The sequence below is a fragment of the Leuresthes tenuis genome, unplaced genomic scaffold (genome assembly GCF_036924035.1).
Source record: "Leuresthes tenuis unplaced genomic scaffold, fLeuTen1.0.hap1 SCAF_10, whole genome shotgun sequence".
NCBI lineage: Eukaryota > Metazoa > Chordata > Actinopteri > Atheriniformes > Atherinopsidae > Leuresthes > Leuresthes tenuis.
Window position 1 is genome coordinate 5,400,155 of NW_027325364.1, and position 18,083 is coordinate 5,418,237.

Sequence of the window (18,083 nt, forward strand, 5' to 3'; positions counted from 1 at the left end):
CCTATTTTTCTTTCCAGTATTAAGTCATTTAATTAGTTTATAAATCAGCAGGTTTATAAAGTAACCTTCATCCCTATTTTTATTGTAGACTTTTGACAGAAAGTGACCTTTGTGTGCGACTAAGCTGTTGACGACCTCAGTTTTCAGAAATAATCTGACTCATTTTTGTAATTCATTCACCAAGCAAACTGGTCGCATTGTTTATCAAAGAAAAGACCACCTGAGTTGCATCATAACTTCAACCTTTTCCTCGTAAGGACTGATCCTGACATCTGCAGTTTACAGTTGTTTTGGTTAAATATATTTCTAAGTATTACGTGGTCTAAACACTCTCTGCACAAATGTTTTGCACCGGTAAAAGTTAGTCTTTAGACCTGTGGTGCTACTGCTTTTAAATCGATATGACTGCTTAAATCATGTGGATCTTGTAAAATATTTTAAGGTTACGCTTGAGCTGGTGAAACAATATGGAGAAAGTGGAGATATGAGACAGACTGTCCACAAGGTGGCGCTGTAGGATATGCTGAGGAAGCTTATCGCTTGATAAGGCTTCAAAATTTACAGAATGCTGTTTGCATTTCTTATGAAAGAGACAACTTGCTTTGAATGTTCGTGATCCAAAAACCTCATTGCTCGAGAGCACATTTTCAATAAGTGGAATGAAATAAAACAAAGAGCACTCAGTGTCTGGGTGGTGATAGATATATTTCTCATGGTTTACAAATAACTTTTTTAAATGTGGCATAGTACATTACACATTATTTCCAGAGAGCAAAATAAATATATTGCACTTAAAAATCATCAAAACACAATCTCGTAGGGTGTCGTATTCAGATTATGGCATAAAAAAAGGAAACTAAACATTCTCAAAAGGAGATTCTTTTCAGTGGTAAATCGAGACTCAGAAGTGTTTTAACATTTACAATTATGGAAACCAACATTCAGTTCAGACTGTACATCAGAAAAAGGTCTAAAATGAAAAAAAGCAACTTGTTCTGCTTACTAAACACGAGATAAAATCAGTAACGTGCAACATTCACGTCCATATTCTGCTCCGACAGGCTCTCATGTGATGGAAAAAGTCAGAAGTCATTTACAGTGTTTGTTTAATCAGCTCTTCTTTACAGTTCAGTAATCTGTTCGTCAGGCAGTAGAAGTGAACCCTTTAATGAAGCTTACGCCCCCGTGTTATAATTTAGGTGCTTCTGTTTCATGCAAAAAGCTGAAAAATGAAAATGTTCTGCCTTGCTGTCAAATTACTCCATTTCTGCAAGTTGTTTTTCAAATATTCTGACCTGCTCCAGAGAAATGATCTCCCACTGTTATAAATTCAGCTCTTCAGGTAGATGTTCCTCTGGTTTTTAAGTACACACTGACCTAAAAGCATCTTAATGGTTTATGATTTATCTTTTTAATTTTAAAAAAATTTAGGAATGAGAAGGGATTAAACTCGTAGAGATTGAGTCCTTGGCGCTGATTCTATATTTAAAGCTTTTCAAATAAATAAGCACACAGGTGAGTTAGCATTACTGAGAGTGAGTGGGCATTTGCAGCCTCCTCCTCCCTGTGTGCTCTGAAAGAGGCCTCACAGAACCATTACTTGCAGGTGTGGACGCCCTGTCGACACACAGCGAGTCGACCATGAATCAGCTCACCTGCTGCAGGCTCGCTGCTGAAAGGCTGCAGGTGCCTGAAAACCAGTTGGAGTTGGAGTGTTCAGCCTGTATCAGACCCGTGAAAACTGACCTTGAAGTTTCATTCACTGATCGGAATAAAAAATAAATAAACTAAAATGATGATAAAATGAATGTTTTTGAACTGGTTGAGGCCTGGTCACACCAGAAAGTGACGATTATACAACGTATTTTCAGGTCAGCAGGTCAGAACAAACCAACTTTTCTGCCTGCTGACTTTAGTTTTTACCCTCATGCTGCTGGTTGGACTGCAGAGTCTGTAGGAAATCCCCATCCAGCTGAATGCATCTGTTTCTCCTCAGATTAGTGTCCATCATAGGCTTTTTGGTTTTCCCTCTTACGTGTGTTAATTATTACTTCTGAGCTCTGATGTGAAAGCCGAGATGAGTTTTGCAGCCATTTATTTAGTAATTGATTTTCTTTTTACTTAGGGTGGTTGTATTTGTTGTTTTGGCCTTAGCTTTCTGCTACGTTCTGCTTATGCTTCTCGATTTCGCAATAAAGAAGACTGAAATGTTCTAATTTTACTGCTCAGATTGGATTTAAAATTCTAGCTCGAAGGAGAAATAATCAACTTGGTCTGTGTTGATCGTCTGTGGGGATATTTTCTGTGCATGTTTAAAATATGTAAAATGGCCACTTTCCAGCTGTTATAATACATTCATGGTCTTTACTTTGCACCCTCGGCCTGATGTGAGCAACCTCGTACGCAAAGCAGAAAACTCAGTCACCTTTTCACAGGAGAGCACCTTAACACTGTGTTATGCCATATAAAGTTATCCAGTGTGTTTGTCTACTGCAGTCAGCATGCGTCCTATCACTTATGTTTTTCTTTTTAAGTCTACAGTGAGTAAATGCATCGGTTCATGTTCTTTGTACAATGGATTGACACTTTTGACGTTCTCTTCTGTAAAGTGTGGGGTTGTAACTCTGAAATGTACATATGGCTGACTTTCTCAAACATAGCAGAGATGGCTGCTTCTGCCCGTCTTTCATACTGAAATGTTCAGTTTGAACCTCAGTGGTCCAACACAGTGAGAGTCATGTTGAAGGATCACACGGCAGTCTGCCATCTTCAAAAGTCTTGGTGGAGATCCTGTTGCCAATAGCAACTGTGGGAGACGGGGATCTCCACTTATTGTTAAAATGATTTGAGGATCCGCATTGTGTTCTTCCAGGGCTGAGATAAAGCATGCACATGTTTTCGTCTTTCATCAGATTTCATAGTTTGTATTGAGGTCTTCTGTCTTTTTACAGAGTCTCTAAAGTGTTCATAGGAGGATTTGCTGGTCCTAAAGGGGGGTGCCACAGTTTGTCTCAAATTTACTGTCGGTTTGCCACATCCTCTTCGTGTCACCTCACTCGCTGCAGGTGAACTATTTACACAGAGCAGAGGGAAAGGTGAGCCAGAGCGGAGAAATAACTTGTTGCACCGTATCAGAGGTGAGCGTCAGAGCGAGGTTCGGTCATCTCCTCTGCAAGACCGAGTCATACAAAGGGTGTCATGACCGTGGAAGAGTGGCGGAGTCCCTGAATGGCTGCGTAGGGCCCCTGCTGGAAGTAGTGGTGGTAGCGGGGCATGTGGAAGGAGGGGAAGGACGGCCCGCTGCCCTGCATGGTTCCAGCGAGAGCGGTGGGCGTCAGCGGCATGCCTAACCGGCTGTAGGGGGGCAGGGAGCCCTGGATGGGGTGGGGCAAGGAGGCAGTGCCGGTGCCCATGGCCGACAGGGACTGTGGGTGCTGGAAGCCTGAAAAGCCAGAGGTGGTGGTGACCCAGGAGCTCAGGGAAAGGTTGTCCGAGGCTGTGAATGCTGAACCTGCAGAGGGTGAGAGGTAAATTTAAAAAAATTTAAAATTAAAATGAGGCTTGCAAAAAATCCAATAAAAAGACCCAAAACTGATATCTCATTGGCTGTAGTATAGAGATCGAATGTTGTTGCAAACCCACTTGATGTTATCACCATCATGTTTTCCCCATCACAACCCGTGTCCCTTCGCAGATTCTTTGTTGTGTGTGTGTGTGTGTGTGTGAGCGCCGCTCACCTCTGCTGTGTGTGGAGTGTCCGTCCTCGCTCAGGTTCTCCTCGTCACCAGCGTAGGTCCGGATCGGTGACCGGGCGTAGGAGTGCTTGTGGATCAGATTCTCAACACTTTCCCTGCAGCAAAAGCCAAAGAGACAGCCCCAAAATAAATCTCTTTGCTTCCTTTTAGACATTTAGAAATGCAGCTGTAGTCATAGGTTTAACGTGCATATAAGAAAGTCTGCAATTAAAGCACATGCACGTAAACATTTCTGACCTAGTAGAGATTTTCAGTATTTCAAGGCTGATGCAACTATGACAGCAGCGTCTGACAACATAAGTACGGTGTCACAAGATCAAATTTGAACAAATAAACTGTAAAAATCACAATTTTTAAAAAAACATTTTTTATTCCTCACTGACAGTTGCTTGTTTTCCATTTTTAAAAGTAAATACATTTTCTTCTCTATAATCAAGTTGTTTTAAAAATGTACTAAACACCATAACAAAGTGTCAGTATTTTGGCAGCTTTGATGCATGTGTCCGACGCTGTCAGGAGATATTTTAATTCACAGGTTTGTTTCGTCTCTGTGTGGCTGCGTCCCCACACTGTGTGTCCATGTTAGCGCAGACAGTATGTAGATTTTGTCGTGTGTGTGTTCGCTATCCCACAAAGTGCATTAGCTCATTTGGGTCTTGTCAGACAGCACTTCTCAAACACTATGACACAAATTGTTGGGGGAGGCAGTGAGTGTTCATGTGTGAGTGTGAGTGGACAGGCAAGTGGTCTGCATCATGAGAGCCATGCGTCCACATTAGCAGCCCCCCCTCTGCAGCCGCCACTGCTCCAATTAGGTTAGGAAAGTGCAATATCTGTCAGCAGAGGAGTACAAATGTGTGTGTTTTTATCAGCGACGGGGCCCCTGCGGCGCAGAGGCCACAGCAAACTCCCACAATGCATGACAGGGAGGGAGGGAAGTAAGGACGGGGGGGAGGGCGGGGCGGGGCATGCTGGTTTCAATCAGTCAGTGCAGCCAATTGAATTACAGTGTGTTTTAGTGCAGTGGCCGACTCCAGACTAATGTGATTTCTGCAGCTCCCGAAGATCAATTGATCAGGTCTAATTCACAGCCCTCAAAAAGAGAAAGACAGAGAAGAAGACGGAGCAGGAGGGGGAAGGGCGGGGGGAAGTCTGGCTGGGTTTCGGCGGTCTCTGTTTGGGATCTTTGATTGAGGTAAATGAGCAGATGGTTTTATTTTGTCAGCTGATTTTGGCCATAGTGCCGGAATCGGGAATTACGAGAAGTGTGTGAGTGTGTGTGTGTGTTTTGGCAGCTTCACAGAAATCCTTTGGAGTGGAATTTGTTTCTCTGTGTTTGTGTGAGACTCGTCTCTTTTGTGCAAAGTGTAAAATAAAAGTAGAGAATATAGCAAGAGAGAAAGTCAGATGAAAACACTACAAAGGAAGTAAGTGAGTGAAGGGACGAAGAGATGAGCAGCGGGGCAAAGGAGCAACAAGGAGAGGAACAAAGGGGGTTAAAGAATGCGGAAAGAACAGTGCAAAGAAAAAGAGAACAATAAAAAGAAAAAAAATGATAGATTTAAAAATAGATGGAAAAAGAAGAAAATAGACAAGAGTGGAGTGAAATAAACACTGTTGTTATTAACGAGCAGCAACTGTAGATATCAAACTCTCCTCCTCGTGTATCTTATTGGCCAGACGGAGCAGAAGTAAACAGTGCAGAACCCAGAATCCCCAGTACCTCTCCATGTCTGTCAGCCGCGAGGAGTCCCGGAAGCCTTTGGCAAACGGGTTGCTGTCAATTTTCAGTTTGGTTATCTGGGAAAACAAAGCGGGAGGACAGCAAAACAAGTCAGGTCGGCCGGGTTTTCTTCTCCTTTTCTTTCTTTCATGAAACCATTATTTATCTGTCTTTATCTTTTCTGTTCCAGCGTGAGACTCCATGTGTCTCCTTTGCCCAGGATTTACTCGAGTCTTGATTTACGTCTCGTTGTTGCTGAGAAACAAGCAGGAGGCCAAGAGACGTGTAGGAATAAAGTGGAAAACGCTGGTTTTCTAGCTTTCTTAATCATGCTTATTTCAGATTAGAAGGAAAAAATTAAAAGCATGTTCTCGCTAATGCTTTATAAAAAACAAAAAAAAAATCTTAGTTTTATTCCAGGTTAACTGAAGGAGACACTTGTTCCCTTAAACGTATAAACCTGAAGTACAAAGTTTATCTTTATTAAATTTATCTTAATTCAACCTTGAGATTGAGACTTTAAACTCTTTAACGAGAGTGTCCTGGCCAAGACAGACAGCAGCTAGATCTGCACTTATTAAACGACAAATAGATCAACACAGAGAATGTTTGTACTGTACGGACAAACGGAGACAACAAGAAACAGATACGTCAAAATTAAAGGGCAAAAAATATCGGAAGAGGTCTTCACTGGTCACCACAGGTCAAACTTGGACAATTCTAGACAGTCAGATGTTCCTGCCACTAACCTGAAAAACCTGCTTCTGCAGCTGATACAGAGCTGCATGCTTAAAACACCTTTTTCCTTATTCAGTACACGCTTTGGGGAAAAAAACGTTTTAGAGGCGAAGACGATTACTTCTTGTGTCTCCATAAAGATATAGGTGCTTTAAAGCACGATCTGCTTTGGTTTGACCTTTTATTTAATTCTTGACAAGTTGCAAAACTGTATCTTTGTAAAACATGTAAGTTTTCCTTCTACTAGTTCACACACTTTCTGTCTTACGGTTAATATGTAAAAGTACGAAGCCAGTAATGTTGAAAAATGACATGTTTTTATAAACTGAAAAAGGAAACGCTTATAATTGTCAATTTCACATATTTGTAGCTGCATTTGACAGGTTTGTGAGAAATTTTAGGCGTCAGTATCTGCACACTTGGGGGCGCTACACAGTTTTCCTACAACCAGGTACAGGCTACTTTTTTTAGGAAGCCAGTAAGAACACAACCACTACTCTATTATTTAGAAATAAAACAAGCGTTGATCATTTGATTAACAACATCAAAAGAACCTAAAAAAGCTCAGATTAAGCACCTGTGACGGCCTCTGGGTTTGGAGCACTGAATGTGCACGAAGGTGAACGGCGAATTTATCTCAAATTAATTAATTCTTTCACAGATTATATTATATAATTTTTGTGCCGCACAAAATAAATGTAAACTGATGATTCGTGGCGGTCGCCTGGTATCTCACGGTCCTCTGGTCCAGGCGGCACTTTCAGGCTCAGTTTTAAAAAATACAAGGATGAAAAATCCTCCAAGAGTTTATAAGATTTGTTTGGTTTACTCGAAAGCTCAAAAACATCAATCCATTTTTATAGATTTTAGAATTTCATGAGAACCAAAAGAATAGCTTAGAGAGAGACTTTTAACCCACATCTTGATTTTCACTCACCAGCTGGTTCTGATACGCTGTTACGGCGGTGAAGACGGTCTCAACGAAGACGAAGGTGCGAAACTCCTCAGATTTGAGATTGAGCAGTGAGGCGGTGTGGTCCTTCTTCTTTATGATGTGGACCCGTGGCTGATACTTGTGCATGGAGTTGAGGATGATCTGCAGAGGACGAGGAGAGCATAAATCGGATGATGACGTACAGCCCAGCTGGGATAAAAACTGTACATCAAAATCAAGGTCACGTCCGGTATGCTCAAAAGAATTAAAGGTCCTCTCTGGAGGTGATCTGTTATGTTTTTCTTATTGCCAACAATGATCAATGATAGATAAAAATCAATAAATCAAGTAACATCTGTCAATTTAAAGCCGTATCTTATTCCTCTGTGTCACAGGGATCCGCAAAACGCATCCGTGAGCCACACTGTTGTATCGGCTGAGATGCCCCTTCGTTACAACGTGCACACACAAACGTGCACACACACACACGCCAGCCTGATGCTAGAAATCCTGGCCATCAGTACTTCTTCCCTGAGTTACATTCCGTGACCCAAGATGTGTCTTCATTAGGAAACAAAGGGCGGACAGACTTCTTTCTTTTCTCGTTTTCACTCTCAAAAATATAAAATGTGACCAGCTTTATCTTTAAATCACTCAACGAAAGTACAGCTCTGCAGTCAGTGGCTTCAGAAGATGTGAAAATCTATCTGTAATTGATTTCTGTCTTTATTTAAAAAAAAAGAAAAAGAGAAAAGAAAGTGGCACATCATCCACCCTCTGAGCCAAACATAATTCCCGTAATTAAAGCTAAACTCATTCTGCTTAACATTGCTCTGTTTGAATACTTGCTCAAGTATTAACATTCAGTCCTAGATTCTGAGTAAATATGTACAAGAAGTCCTGCGAGAGCTTCAACGTAGCTGATATTTGAAAATTTGATAAATAGGCACAATCTGAAGCTCAAAAACTCCACAACTTCTTTTGGATTTAATTAAAATCCCATTATTTTCTGTCAGTTTAAACACGTTTTAAAGGCATTAGTTGGTAATGATTTAATATCTGCTGCAGTCTGCTTCCCTCCGTTTTAAAATGTTTATTTTAACTAATGTTAAAGTATTTCTCTCATTGAAACTAAATTATCATTAATGAATTAGCCAAAGAAGCTGGCTAACAAAAATGCTTAGTTTATGTCATTGTTTTGGCTTGCAAAAGATTTTTCTTTTTAAAAATTTCCAGGCTTCAATTGCACATAAACATTTACAGAAAAAAGTCCCGTTAAATGCGTAAACTGGGAAAACTAAATGTTTTCCATTTAATTTATATTTTATTAGAGTATTTAATAAAATATTCTATTCTAATTTAGTGAGAATTATGTAAATGTTTTAATAAAACGAATTGTTATAGCATTATCTATTGTGTATATATATATGTATATATATATATACATATATATATATATATACCATAATCTAACTAATGGTATATACTTAAAATATTCAGAAACCTAAAAAAGTTGGGTGGAACAGAAACTGACAAAAGTGATATAAATAAAAGGGATTTGTGGTTCATCATATTGTACATTTGTTTTGGATGCCTCAGTGTACATCATCAGATTATTTTGGGACTGAAAAAAAGTGTACCCGCTCTTTAAGATAATAGTTACTGTTTTCCCAGACAGTGTCTTACTGTTGGCCAATTAATAGATAGAAGCTCAATGTGTTTTAGGTGGTATGGGTGTTTTTTCTGGCCAACGCTTGCCCTCGTAATGATACCTTGAGTGAAAGGAGGATTAAATGAACAATTCCCTTGAGCCAGGTGGGTTACTATAATTAAAATGTCACTGCCACCTTTTATTTATGCTGGGAAGACAAAAGAATGTATTCGGAGAGGTGGATTTTGAATATTAGTACATGGGCATTGATCCATTTCCGTACTTAAGCCCATAACGTGTCACATTTAACAGCGAATTACAAATCCAACTGAACCTTGAAACTTGTTCTGTAGCCTACCAATTTCAAATACGTAAAATAATTGGTTCAGCTGGATTTGTTGCTGTGATGTGGCCTATGAAGACGGGGTCATAAACACAGCCGAGAAGCTATTCTCAGAGCAGTGAGGCCTCCATAAGTAGCGCATTACTGATAACTGGGACTAGCTAAAACGTCACCTGCTGTTGTTACCTTTCAGGGTCATTAGACAGGAAAAGGAAAGGGCTCTCTTACATGTCCGTGTTGGTCCAGTTCGTTGTTTGTCAGCTTGACTTTCTCGAAGGAAACCATTTGCTTCATCAGCTGCTCTCCGGTGAACGGCGAGTCCGGATGGACGTACAACCTGCCAGAGAGGAAGAACACATCAGCTCTGATTGGCTGAGAGGCGTTCGAAGCCAAGGTGTCAAACCCAATCATCGCGCAGAACTGATTACCGCTAACTGGCAAATAATTTGTCGCTTAGCAACCGATTCCAGCTCGATATTTCGGAGAGAAAATGTCACCTTTTTTATTTTATTTTTGGATTGTTATAAAGCAAGACTATAAAAAACATAAATTATAGCATGTCACCTTCACAAAATTAGAACTACAATTGGGTTCACTTTCTTACTTTTACCACAGACATGCCCTCGCGTTGAGGCTCACTGATCCTTGTTAGGATCGTCGTGTAGGTAAATCGCATAAAAAATAACGGAGGCTTCGTTTTGTAAAGGATGTTTCACCCAAAAAAAAAAAGACTGAACGAATTTGTTTCAAAGCTGCCTCCAAACTGCAAATATCCATAATGTGAAAGCAGTTAGTCAGCAGAGGTTCAGACAAGCTTCCTGTTGAAGATGAAATCAGATTTATGGTGGCGGTTCCTCATTTTTAATATAAAATGCAAGGCAGAATCCCGTCACTCATTTTCTGTGTCGTTTAAGGCCAGACTGTAATGTAGCTTATCGGTTAGCAAACAAATTAGAAACAAATTGTTCTCTTTTTTTCTCCACATTTTTTTCAAATAAACATTATATAGGCCTAACCTCTCTCATCTCTTAAGATCAAACGGGCTCCGTGTTGTTCATCTGTGCTGACAGATGTGGGATTGGTCCTAAAAGGCCATACTGAAACAGCCTTTGACACTCATTACTGTGACTTTATTGCAAAATAAATTAGCAAATACACATAAACATTCCTGTGAATATTTCAACATCTAAGGCCACCGCATTATGAACAACACGGCTGTTTCTTTGTGGTTTTGTTCTGGACGTTTTCACATTGTTCTGTTTTGCCCTCCTCAGGTGTAACCTGGACATGGACGCGTTAAAGAAGGTTTGTTCACCTGGCGGGCAGAGGGGGGTCGGCCTTGCCGGCTACCAACCAGGAGGAGCGGTGGTAGGCGTACCGGTACCGCTTGTTGTCCACGGGGACGATGTCCATCAACACGATGTACTTAGAGTCCTGGTCCACCCCGGAGAAGGAGACCCGGATAGTTGGAAACATCCTCCTGATGGTGACAGATTATTATTATTATCATTATTGTTACTAACGCTTAATCTAATTATGTTTATGTGTTTAAGGTTTATGTGTAAAGTATCCAACAATTAAATATACTATTATATAGTTATATAGTTAATGTTTTATTGAAAACAAACATGTCAGAGGCCTTTTTTATCTAAAGTTTCTCCTCCAACTATAGGAGAGTATTGTTTATAAATAGGCTAAAAATATATGATCAAAGGATATTGAAAATGCCGAGGAGACATCTGCACGATGCACGTGTTTATTGATTATTATCTGCGTTTCCTTTTTTCATTTAGTCCGTTCTATCTGCTCTTACTCTGAACTCACCGTCTTCAGCGGCAGCTTACACGGTGCACTAATATCATTTTGCATGAAAATAGCCTCTTATTTCGTGATGAAGTTATTCGTGTTTAAATCATTTTAAATGCACGCTAATGCCCCATTATGGTCCGAACCCGAGGTGTTTTCTTCGTGTGGCTCTAAGATCAATGAGGCATCACACTGCGCTGCTGCTGAACTCAGGTCAGGTGCCTGTTGGTTTAATGCTCGTGTCGTTGCATTTGTTGTTAATGTTGACTGTTTTCTAACAGCTTGTATGATGGGAAACGTCTCACACACAGCGGAAACACAAGCCACATTATCCCATATTCATTTTAAATCTGTTTTTTTTTTCAATATATGTTCATTTTGATAATGGGGTTATATTTTTTATTTTAACCCACATAATGATGATAATAATAATAATAAGTAAAGAAAGATAGTTTACCTTCCAGATTTGGTGATGATCATCTCAGTGCCGAGGTCGTGGAATTTGTCCCACAGCTCTTTGGTCTCCAGGCTGCAGGAGATCTTCGCCATCTCCTCGCTTGGGATGCCGGGATTGGTGGGGATGAGCGGCTCCGTGCACACGGCGGGCGCGCTCCCGCTGAAGTCCCCGTGTCCGTCCAGAGAGGACAGGTCAGCCAGAGACTGCTGGTTGCAGGAGGACTTCTCTACGAATTGCTCTTTTTTTTTCCAAGGTGGAGAAAACAAGCAGAACAAGAGTGTTTTATTTTCATCACAGACAGACGTGCTGACGTGAGGAAAGTCTGATCAAAATACAATTTATGGTTAGCCTGTTGTCATAGAAACAAGTTTAGCTCATAAAACTAAATGTGAATACTCATCTTTTTATAGATTGAGTCAAATAAACTAACACTGCACTTTCTGTAGTAGTTTTATCCATAGTTGAAAGAACCCACTTTCTCCTCAGTCACTCAAATTAAAACAAAGGTTAAATATCTCTGACTGCGCTTTTATTATTCATTATTTTCCATTAATTAAAAATAAAATAAAAATCACATTGCCTAAAAAAATCATTTAACTGTGTCAATTTAAAATCTTCAAATGGCACTTAGAAATAAATAAAAGTTTTTGTAAAGCAAAACGATCCAACGGTCATTTTTATCTTTTATAAAATTCAAACGACGCTGTCGGAAACACACGGTCACGATTTATTTGTTTAACCAAATCAAAGCGTCCATTTCATGCTTGAAATCATTAATAAATTAAACATTAAAGCTGCAGTTCATATCTAAATAATGAAATCATCTGCTGGCAAACAGGCTGAAACTAAAACAGACTCTATCGGTTTCTTCTCTTTGCGTTTTCCTGACTGAGTTTGGAGGCTGTTGCTCAAGACTTTTATTAATAATCAGGATTTTTTTCTTTCAAATTTAACCTTAACTCAAGGAATAAATAAGCTCGCATTAAACTTCCCTCTTCCATCTTACCGAGGGGCTTGATGGTGTTCTCCTCCGCCTCCTTGTCCTTACTGGGCTTCCCGCTGGACATCAGGGCGGCTATAGAGAAAGCATTTGCCCGGGATGAGAGCTGCGGTTTCGGGGATGACGTGTACTCCATGTCGGTGAAAAGTCTTGGACCAAAATATTCCCCTTCGATTTAAGAAAAAAAGAAATCCTCCACAAACACCAGCTGCCTTTGGCTCCCCGCGACAGAAAGGCGAAAAAGTTCAGGGAAATACGAACAGTTTCTCCCAGATTTCAGACCTTTGGGTGCAAACGCTTTGGCCGTTTAAGCGTATAAATACGTGTCACCTTTGAAACACTTGTCACTGCCGAACTGGGGATCTTGCTGGATTCATGGTGAACGACTGGAAGGGCTGACTCCTGAGACTTGTGCGGGTGTCACATCTGAGGCCGGCAGCTCTTTGGGACGCTTCAGTCCGCTTCACCCTCCCCTTATAATTCCAGTCTGCCCTCCAATCACTGCCCCTGCCTCCACGTCACACTCCCACTGTCCCACACAGGCCCTGATACCGAGCAGCCAATTAAATAACCTGAGGCTGTCAGAGCCTTTTTTTTTTAAAAGCCAGATACCCAAAATAGACGTAGAAAGAGGGTTTGAAAGGAATGATGTGATAATTTTATGATTGTCTGTGCTGGACTGATGATAGAAGGAAATTACACTTACACGCATAGGGAAATGTAATAATTTTTTGTCATAGCTCAATTTAAAAAAGATAAAATCATCTCTACATTTGGAGACCTCATGTTCAACCCCAGGATGTCAATAACAGATTTTTCTGCAGATATTCACCCAAGATGGTGCTATTTGATCATTGGTGGCAGGACTGAGATGATGTTGATAACTATACACTCTTATTCAAGTATGTTGCTGAATCAATAAGGAAACAAATGCACGCGAGAGCAGTCAGGTCCATATATAAATGCCACAAGAAAAAATGGACATTTGAGTTATTATGTCTTTTTTAAAAACCAAAATAAAGGTCAAATTAATTTAAAAACGCAATCTCATCATGCTTACATGTTTAACTCTGGTAATTAAGTTGCAGTTTCATGGTGTTGCAGGTAATGTAGGTTGTCTGAGTACAATGGTTGTTCACATTTCCTTCCTTCAAAACTGATTATAAAAATATGGGCTTGAGCATTTGTTTAATTATCGTTGTATATTCCTGTCCTTCAGGATTTACTGGGTCAGACTGGAGACACTCAGCGCCACCTGCTGTTTATCTAAATTTCATGTTACACCCATTAATCCTTTCCAGATATCTTCTTATATATTTGAAATTAGAACTAAATGTGGTTACAGCCCTGCTTACAAACAGAGAGATCATAAAAGGTGACTTCCGCTGATATATACTTACTTTTAAGTGTGTTTTTGTTGGTTTCATGGATCATGCAGTTTGGAGGTGACCAGTAGGGGCAGTGTAGAGAGCAAAAATGATCGATATCCAACATCTTTAATTCCCACATCTGATATTAAGTATATTAGTAATAATGGCAGCTATGGAGCTGGTTGTTTATGCGAGTGTGAGCACCTCTAAAGTCATTTTCTGAGATGGTTCTGAGCCGCATAAAAGTTGGTCATTTCAGAGGTTAATGAAGGAACAGTTTATTTTCCCTCAGCTCCTTCTAGTACGATGACATCAAATCCTTCAATTTTATCACTTAACACCACTTGTCAAGGCAGAAGTGGACCCTTTAGGATAAGATTTTAATGTTTCTGGTGAAAGTAGGAATACTGCAATTCTGCGCTATTGTAGAACATGCTGGATTAATCCTGTGAAGTGGTGTATATCAAACCTGAGTATGATCTATTACTAATCCTAACCAGGCAGTTTTATGGCTAAACCTCACCAGAAAATTGTGCTGCTTTAACTGAGTAGTAATGCCTAAACCTAACTAACTACACAGCAAGGATTACATAAGGAGACATTAATAAAATGCCTGGGATGCTAATTAGCTGCCTGCGCAGTTGCCCCTCTAACTTAACAAAACATTTAAGGTTGCACAGAGTCAGTTTGATAGGCTGTAGAGTCATCATCATCTTTGATTATCACTAGGAGCCTCTTGACAGTGTGTCCCATAGAGCCAGGCACAGTTAACACATTGTTATTTTTGGCATTAAAGTGAAGGCTGTCATTATTTGCATTTGAAAGATCATGCACCCTGCCAGGATGAGCTGATATTTGGATTTTCTTCATTGGAACTATTGACATGCATTCCTACAAAATTGATACATTCATATAAAAACTAAGCTTTTCAGGGAAAGTTATTCAAGAAGTTATTCACGAAGGGGTTTAACCAGAAATGTTTCCCCCCGTGTTGTGTAATATGAGAGTTTAATGTTCATTATGATTCTTAAAGTTTACAGTTAAGCTGCTGCTGTATAACAGAAATGTATTTTACAGATTCTCGACTACACCAGACTATAGTAAACAGTTTACATTGAATATTCAAAATCAGAATTGCTAATATTCAAGCAGTTAACCAACAGATCAGCATCCTCTAACAACTCTTCAGTGATTAGCTGACCTTTCAGAGAGTGAATAGGGGCCAAAAAAGCATTGTTATGCATTTTGTTACACATACACCCCGAAGCAGATAATCTTCATACACACACACGGAAAACAACATATTATGTTTACGGAGCATGCTAACAACAGTAATAGTTGCTGTAACAGCAGAAGTCTTATTGGTGAGAACAGAGCAGACTGCAGTGAATACTGCAGGCCTGCAGGGCTCAGGCTCCTGACTGCTATCATCTTGTTACTGTCCTGAGTCACTTATTCAGTTTTGTTTCAAAGAGGAAAACTTTCAAGACAGATTGGATAGATGTATATCTATCTATATAGATAGACAGATATATATTTCCCTTGCTTTTAACGTGATAGGGACTGAATCTGGTCTTGATGTCACCTATTACAGAGTGTTTATCAAGACAAAATGTTTTCTCTTCCTGAATATACAGAATATGCTCTGTTTGGTCAGACAGACCAGTGGGAGTCACATCTGAGCTCAGAGGACTTCAAGGAGTACTTGGTATCATGTTCCCAAAGCGCTGACTTAATATTTTTTCCAAAGGTGTGTCTGTGTGTGTCTGACTGTGAGTCCTCAATGTCACTTTCTCTCCCCTGTGAGAGATGGCGGCTCACACAAACCCTGAGCCAGAGATCGGCCGAGCAGCTAAACCTATTAGGAGACTCCTGAATGCAAATACCCTGCTGCAGATATTTAATAAGAGACCTGCGCTGGCAAATGAGATTACCCTGCAATTGCCAGTGGATAATGTGCTAAAAGCTTTTCCACTTAAGCGTTACTCCTTACTGAATATTATTCACACTTTGAGGGGCCGGTGCAGCCTTTAAAAAAAACAGTGTGGAGGTGAAACACAGATGGTGGTTTGTATTGGTGCCATTCACTGTTTAAGACCGGGTGAGTCACAGAGCAGACAGAAAATTGAATCGAGGAGCAGCAGTTTGTCCTTTTTTTCTACTGTCTGGTAAAACATTTATTATTCATTCTTAGTAAAAAAAAAAAAAAGGCTGTGATTGAAAGAAACTACACAAGTAACAATGTGTACTCTTTATTTGAGCTTTCACAACATTATTGTAGCAGAACATGATTTTGGATTAACGACATTTCAAGATGACGGGTAAGCATTTAACTGCTTTTTGGTCCATTTTTGTCTAATTTTTCATTGTTTTATTTTTGTTTTCTGTTTAATAACCCGTCATTTAAACATGAATAAAAACCCTGTCTGATGGCTTAAGCCTAAGAAGTTATGTTTATTTTTAGATTCATGAGCACAGTTTACTTTGTTAATCTATACCTCTGTGATTTTATGCAAACAAAACTTTTGTCTAAGAAACTCACATTTTTATACATTTTCTTTGGTACGAAGTCTCAAAGAATTATATCTTTGACCTTTTTTGACTCACATGCTTCTTGATACACTTATTTGACATACTTTGAAGTGTATCAAATCTCAAGATGTTGTGATTATTTAATTTTGCTTTTTTGTTTTCATGCAAATTCTATGGATTGAAAAGCGGTTCTACAAGTAGTTCATGGAAATGGGGGAAAATGGAAATATTGATACATCAGGTGATGTTAAAATGATTCAAGGAATCTTAGGTTGTCATATTTAAATCCTTTGATTGACCGGAAGCCACCAAAAACTTTTCCTCCCTGTCATCAGGTTTTTACTTTTTTAAAAAAAAGAAAACTTTTTAAACTGGGCTTGATTAGATGTTGGACACATTTGCAGTGCTTGATGCTCTTCCTGCACCACATCGGGGTATCTCTGCAGCAGGAGTTAACAGGATAGGTGATGGCTCACCACACTGAGAGCTTGCAGCACTCAGGGATATGACCATGAAACCGCCTGAACAATTATTTGGAGGATAAATGGCCATGGCGTGAAAAGGTCAGCAACAAACGACAGCCAATTCCCTGCAGAGTGGAATCTAAGGAAAAATAATCGCCCCATGATTGAATTGAATCTTGGGACATTTGAGCCACAGTAATGAAATGGCTGTTGTTGTGACCTAACCCTTTCACCTCACTGACAATTTTTTACCAGATTACAGAGCAGGCAGCAGGGGCGACTATTTGCCTACAGGAATACATTTAATATATTGGCATACTTTTGTCAATGTAAATCCCCATTATCACAGCTGCTTCTGCATATTACATGTCTGCATTCACCTGCAGGGCTGCTGGGGCAGCAGAGGCCTGCTGAGAAAACTGCTTCATGTACCTTTAGATAATAGCTGCTCTCTAAAACAATCACATGTGAAACCTGCATCTGTGCAGCCTCCTCTGAAAGATCCACCCAACATGCACCAAAGTGCTGAGGACAGAATATGAGATTATTTCTATTGTACAGTAAATACTAACCACATAGAATATGTATTTTTTTTTATTTCTATGATTTATTCAGAGGTTAAAGTGACTTAACAGAAATGAAGCCAAGGAAACTTGAATGAATCAATCGAAATTTAATTATATATCTCCTTTCAAACAAATACGATATCAGTGGGTGCTTTATAATCAAGATTAATGGCCACAACATAAGATGGAAGGTTAATTAAAACAATTAATTTACTAATTAAAACAGTACAATGCTAATAAATTAACTGGAAAAAAATGAATCATTATAATAAGACCGATAAAACAGAATGTAAATAACTTCCTGAAATTTATGATAAACAAGTAAAGCTAAAAAAAAAACCTATAGCGATAAGTTGCTACAATAAAGCAAGACATGTTAAAAAGGCTTTTTAGTTTCCATCCATCCATTTTCTATACCCGCTTAATCCAACTCAGGGTCGCGGGGGGCTGGAGCCTATCCCAGCTGTCATTGGGCGAGAGGCAGAGGACACCCTGGACACGTCGCCAGTCCATCCACGCTCACACTTACTCCCAGGGACAGTTTAAAGTCACCAATTAACCTAACATGCATGTTTTTTAGGCGGTGAAAGAGAACTCACGCACACACGGGGAGAACATACAAATCCAGGATTCACACCAGGAATCCTCTTTCTGTGCTAACCACCAAACCACTGTGCAGCCCCCAATATTCTTTAGTACAGTGGAAGCCTGTTGCAATAGCTCTGGTCATATTGTTTCTTTTTT

At 39.7% G+C, this 18,083-nt stretch overlaps 2 protein-coding genes across 2 annotated transcripts in view; one reads left to right on the top strand and one right to left on the bottom strand.

Annotated features, from left to right (window-relative positions):
• Positions 1-18,083, top strand: part of tmem106ba (transmembrane protein 106Ba) — a 470,787-nt gene that overhangs the window by 446,861 nt on the left and 5,843 nt on the right. The window lies entirely within an intron of this gene.
• On the bottom strand, positions 1,906-12,838 carry tbx20 (T-box transcription factor 20). Its single transcript, XM_072393668.1, has 8 exons — positions 12,414-12,838; positions 11,408-11,645; positions 10,460-10,624; positions 9,373-9,481; positions 7,154-7,312; positions 5,479-5,555; positions 3,738-3,850; positions 1,906-3,511 (listed from the first exon to the last, which is right to left on the bottom strand). Exons 1-8 carry the CDS (start codon positions 12,541-12,543, stop codon positions 3,183-3,185), a joined length of 1,320 nt encoding a protein of 439 aa, XP_072249769.1. The 5' UTR covers positions 12,544-12,838; the 3' UTR covers positions 1,906-3,182.

Coding starts and splice junctions, on each gene's coding strand:
- tbx20 (XM_072393668.1), bottom strand. CDS start 12,543: ATGGAGTACACGTCATCCCCGAAACCGCAGCTCTCATCCCGGGCAAAT. Junction 11,646..12,413: donor GAACACCATCAAGCCCCTCG/GTAAGATGGAAG, acceptor GGAAAAAAAAAG/AGCAATTCGTAGAGAAGTCC. Junction 9,482..10,459: donor GACCCCCCTCTGCCCGCCAG/GTGAACAAACCT, acceptor CCTCTCTGGCAG/GTTGTACGTCCATCCGGACT.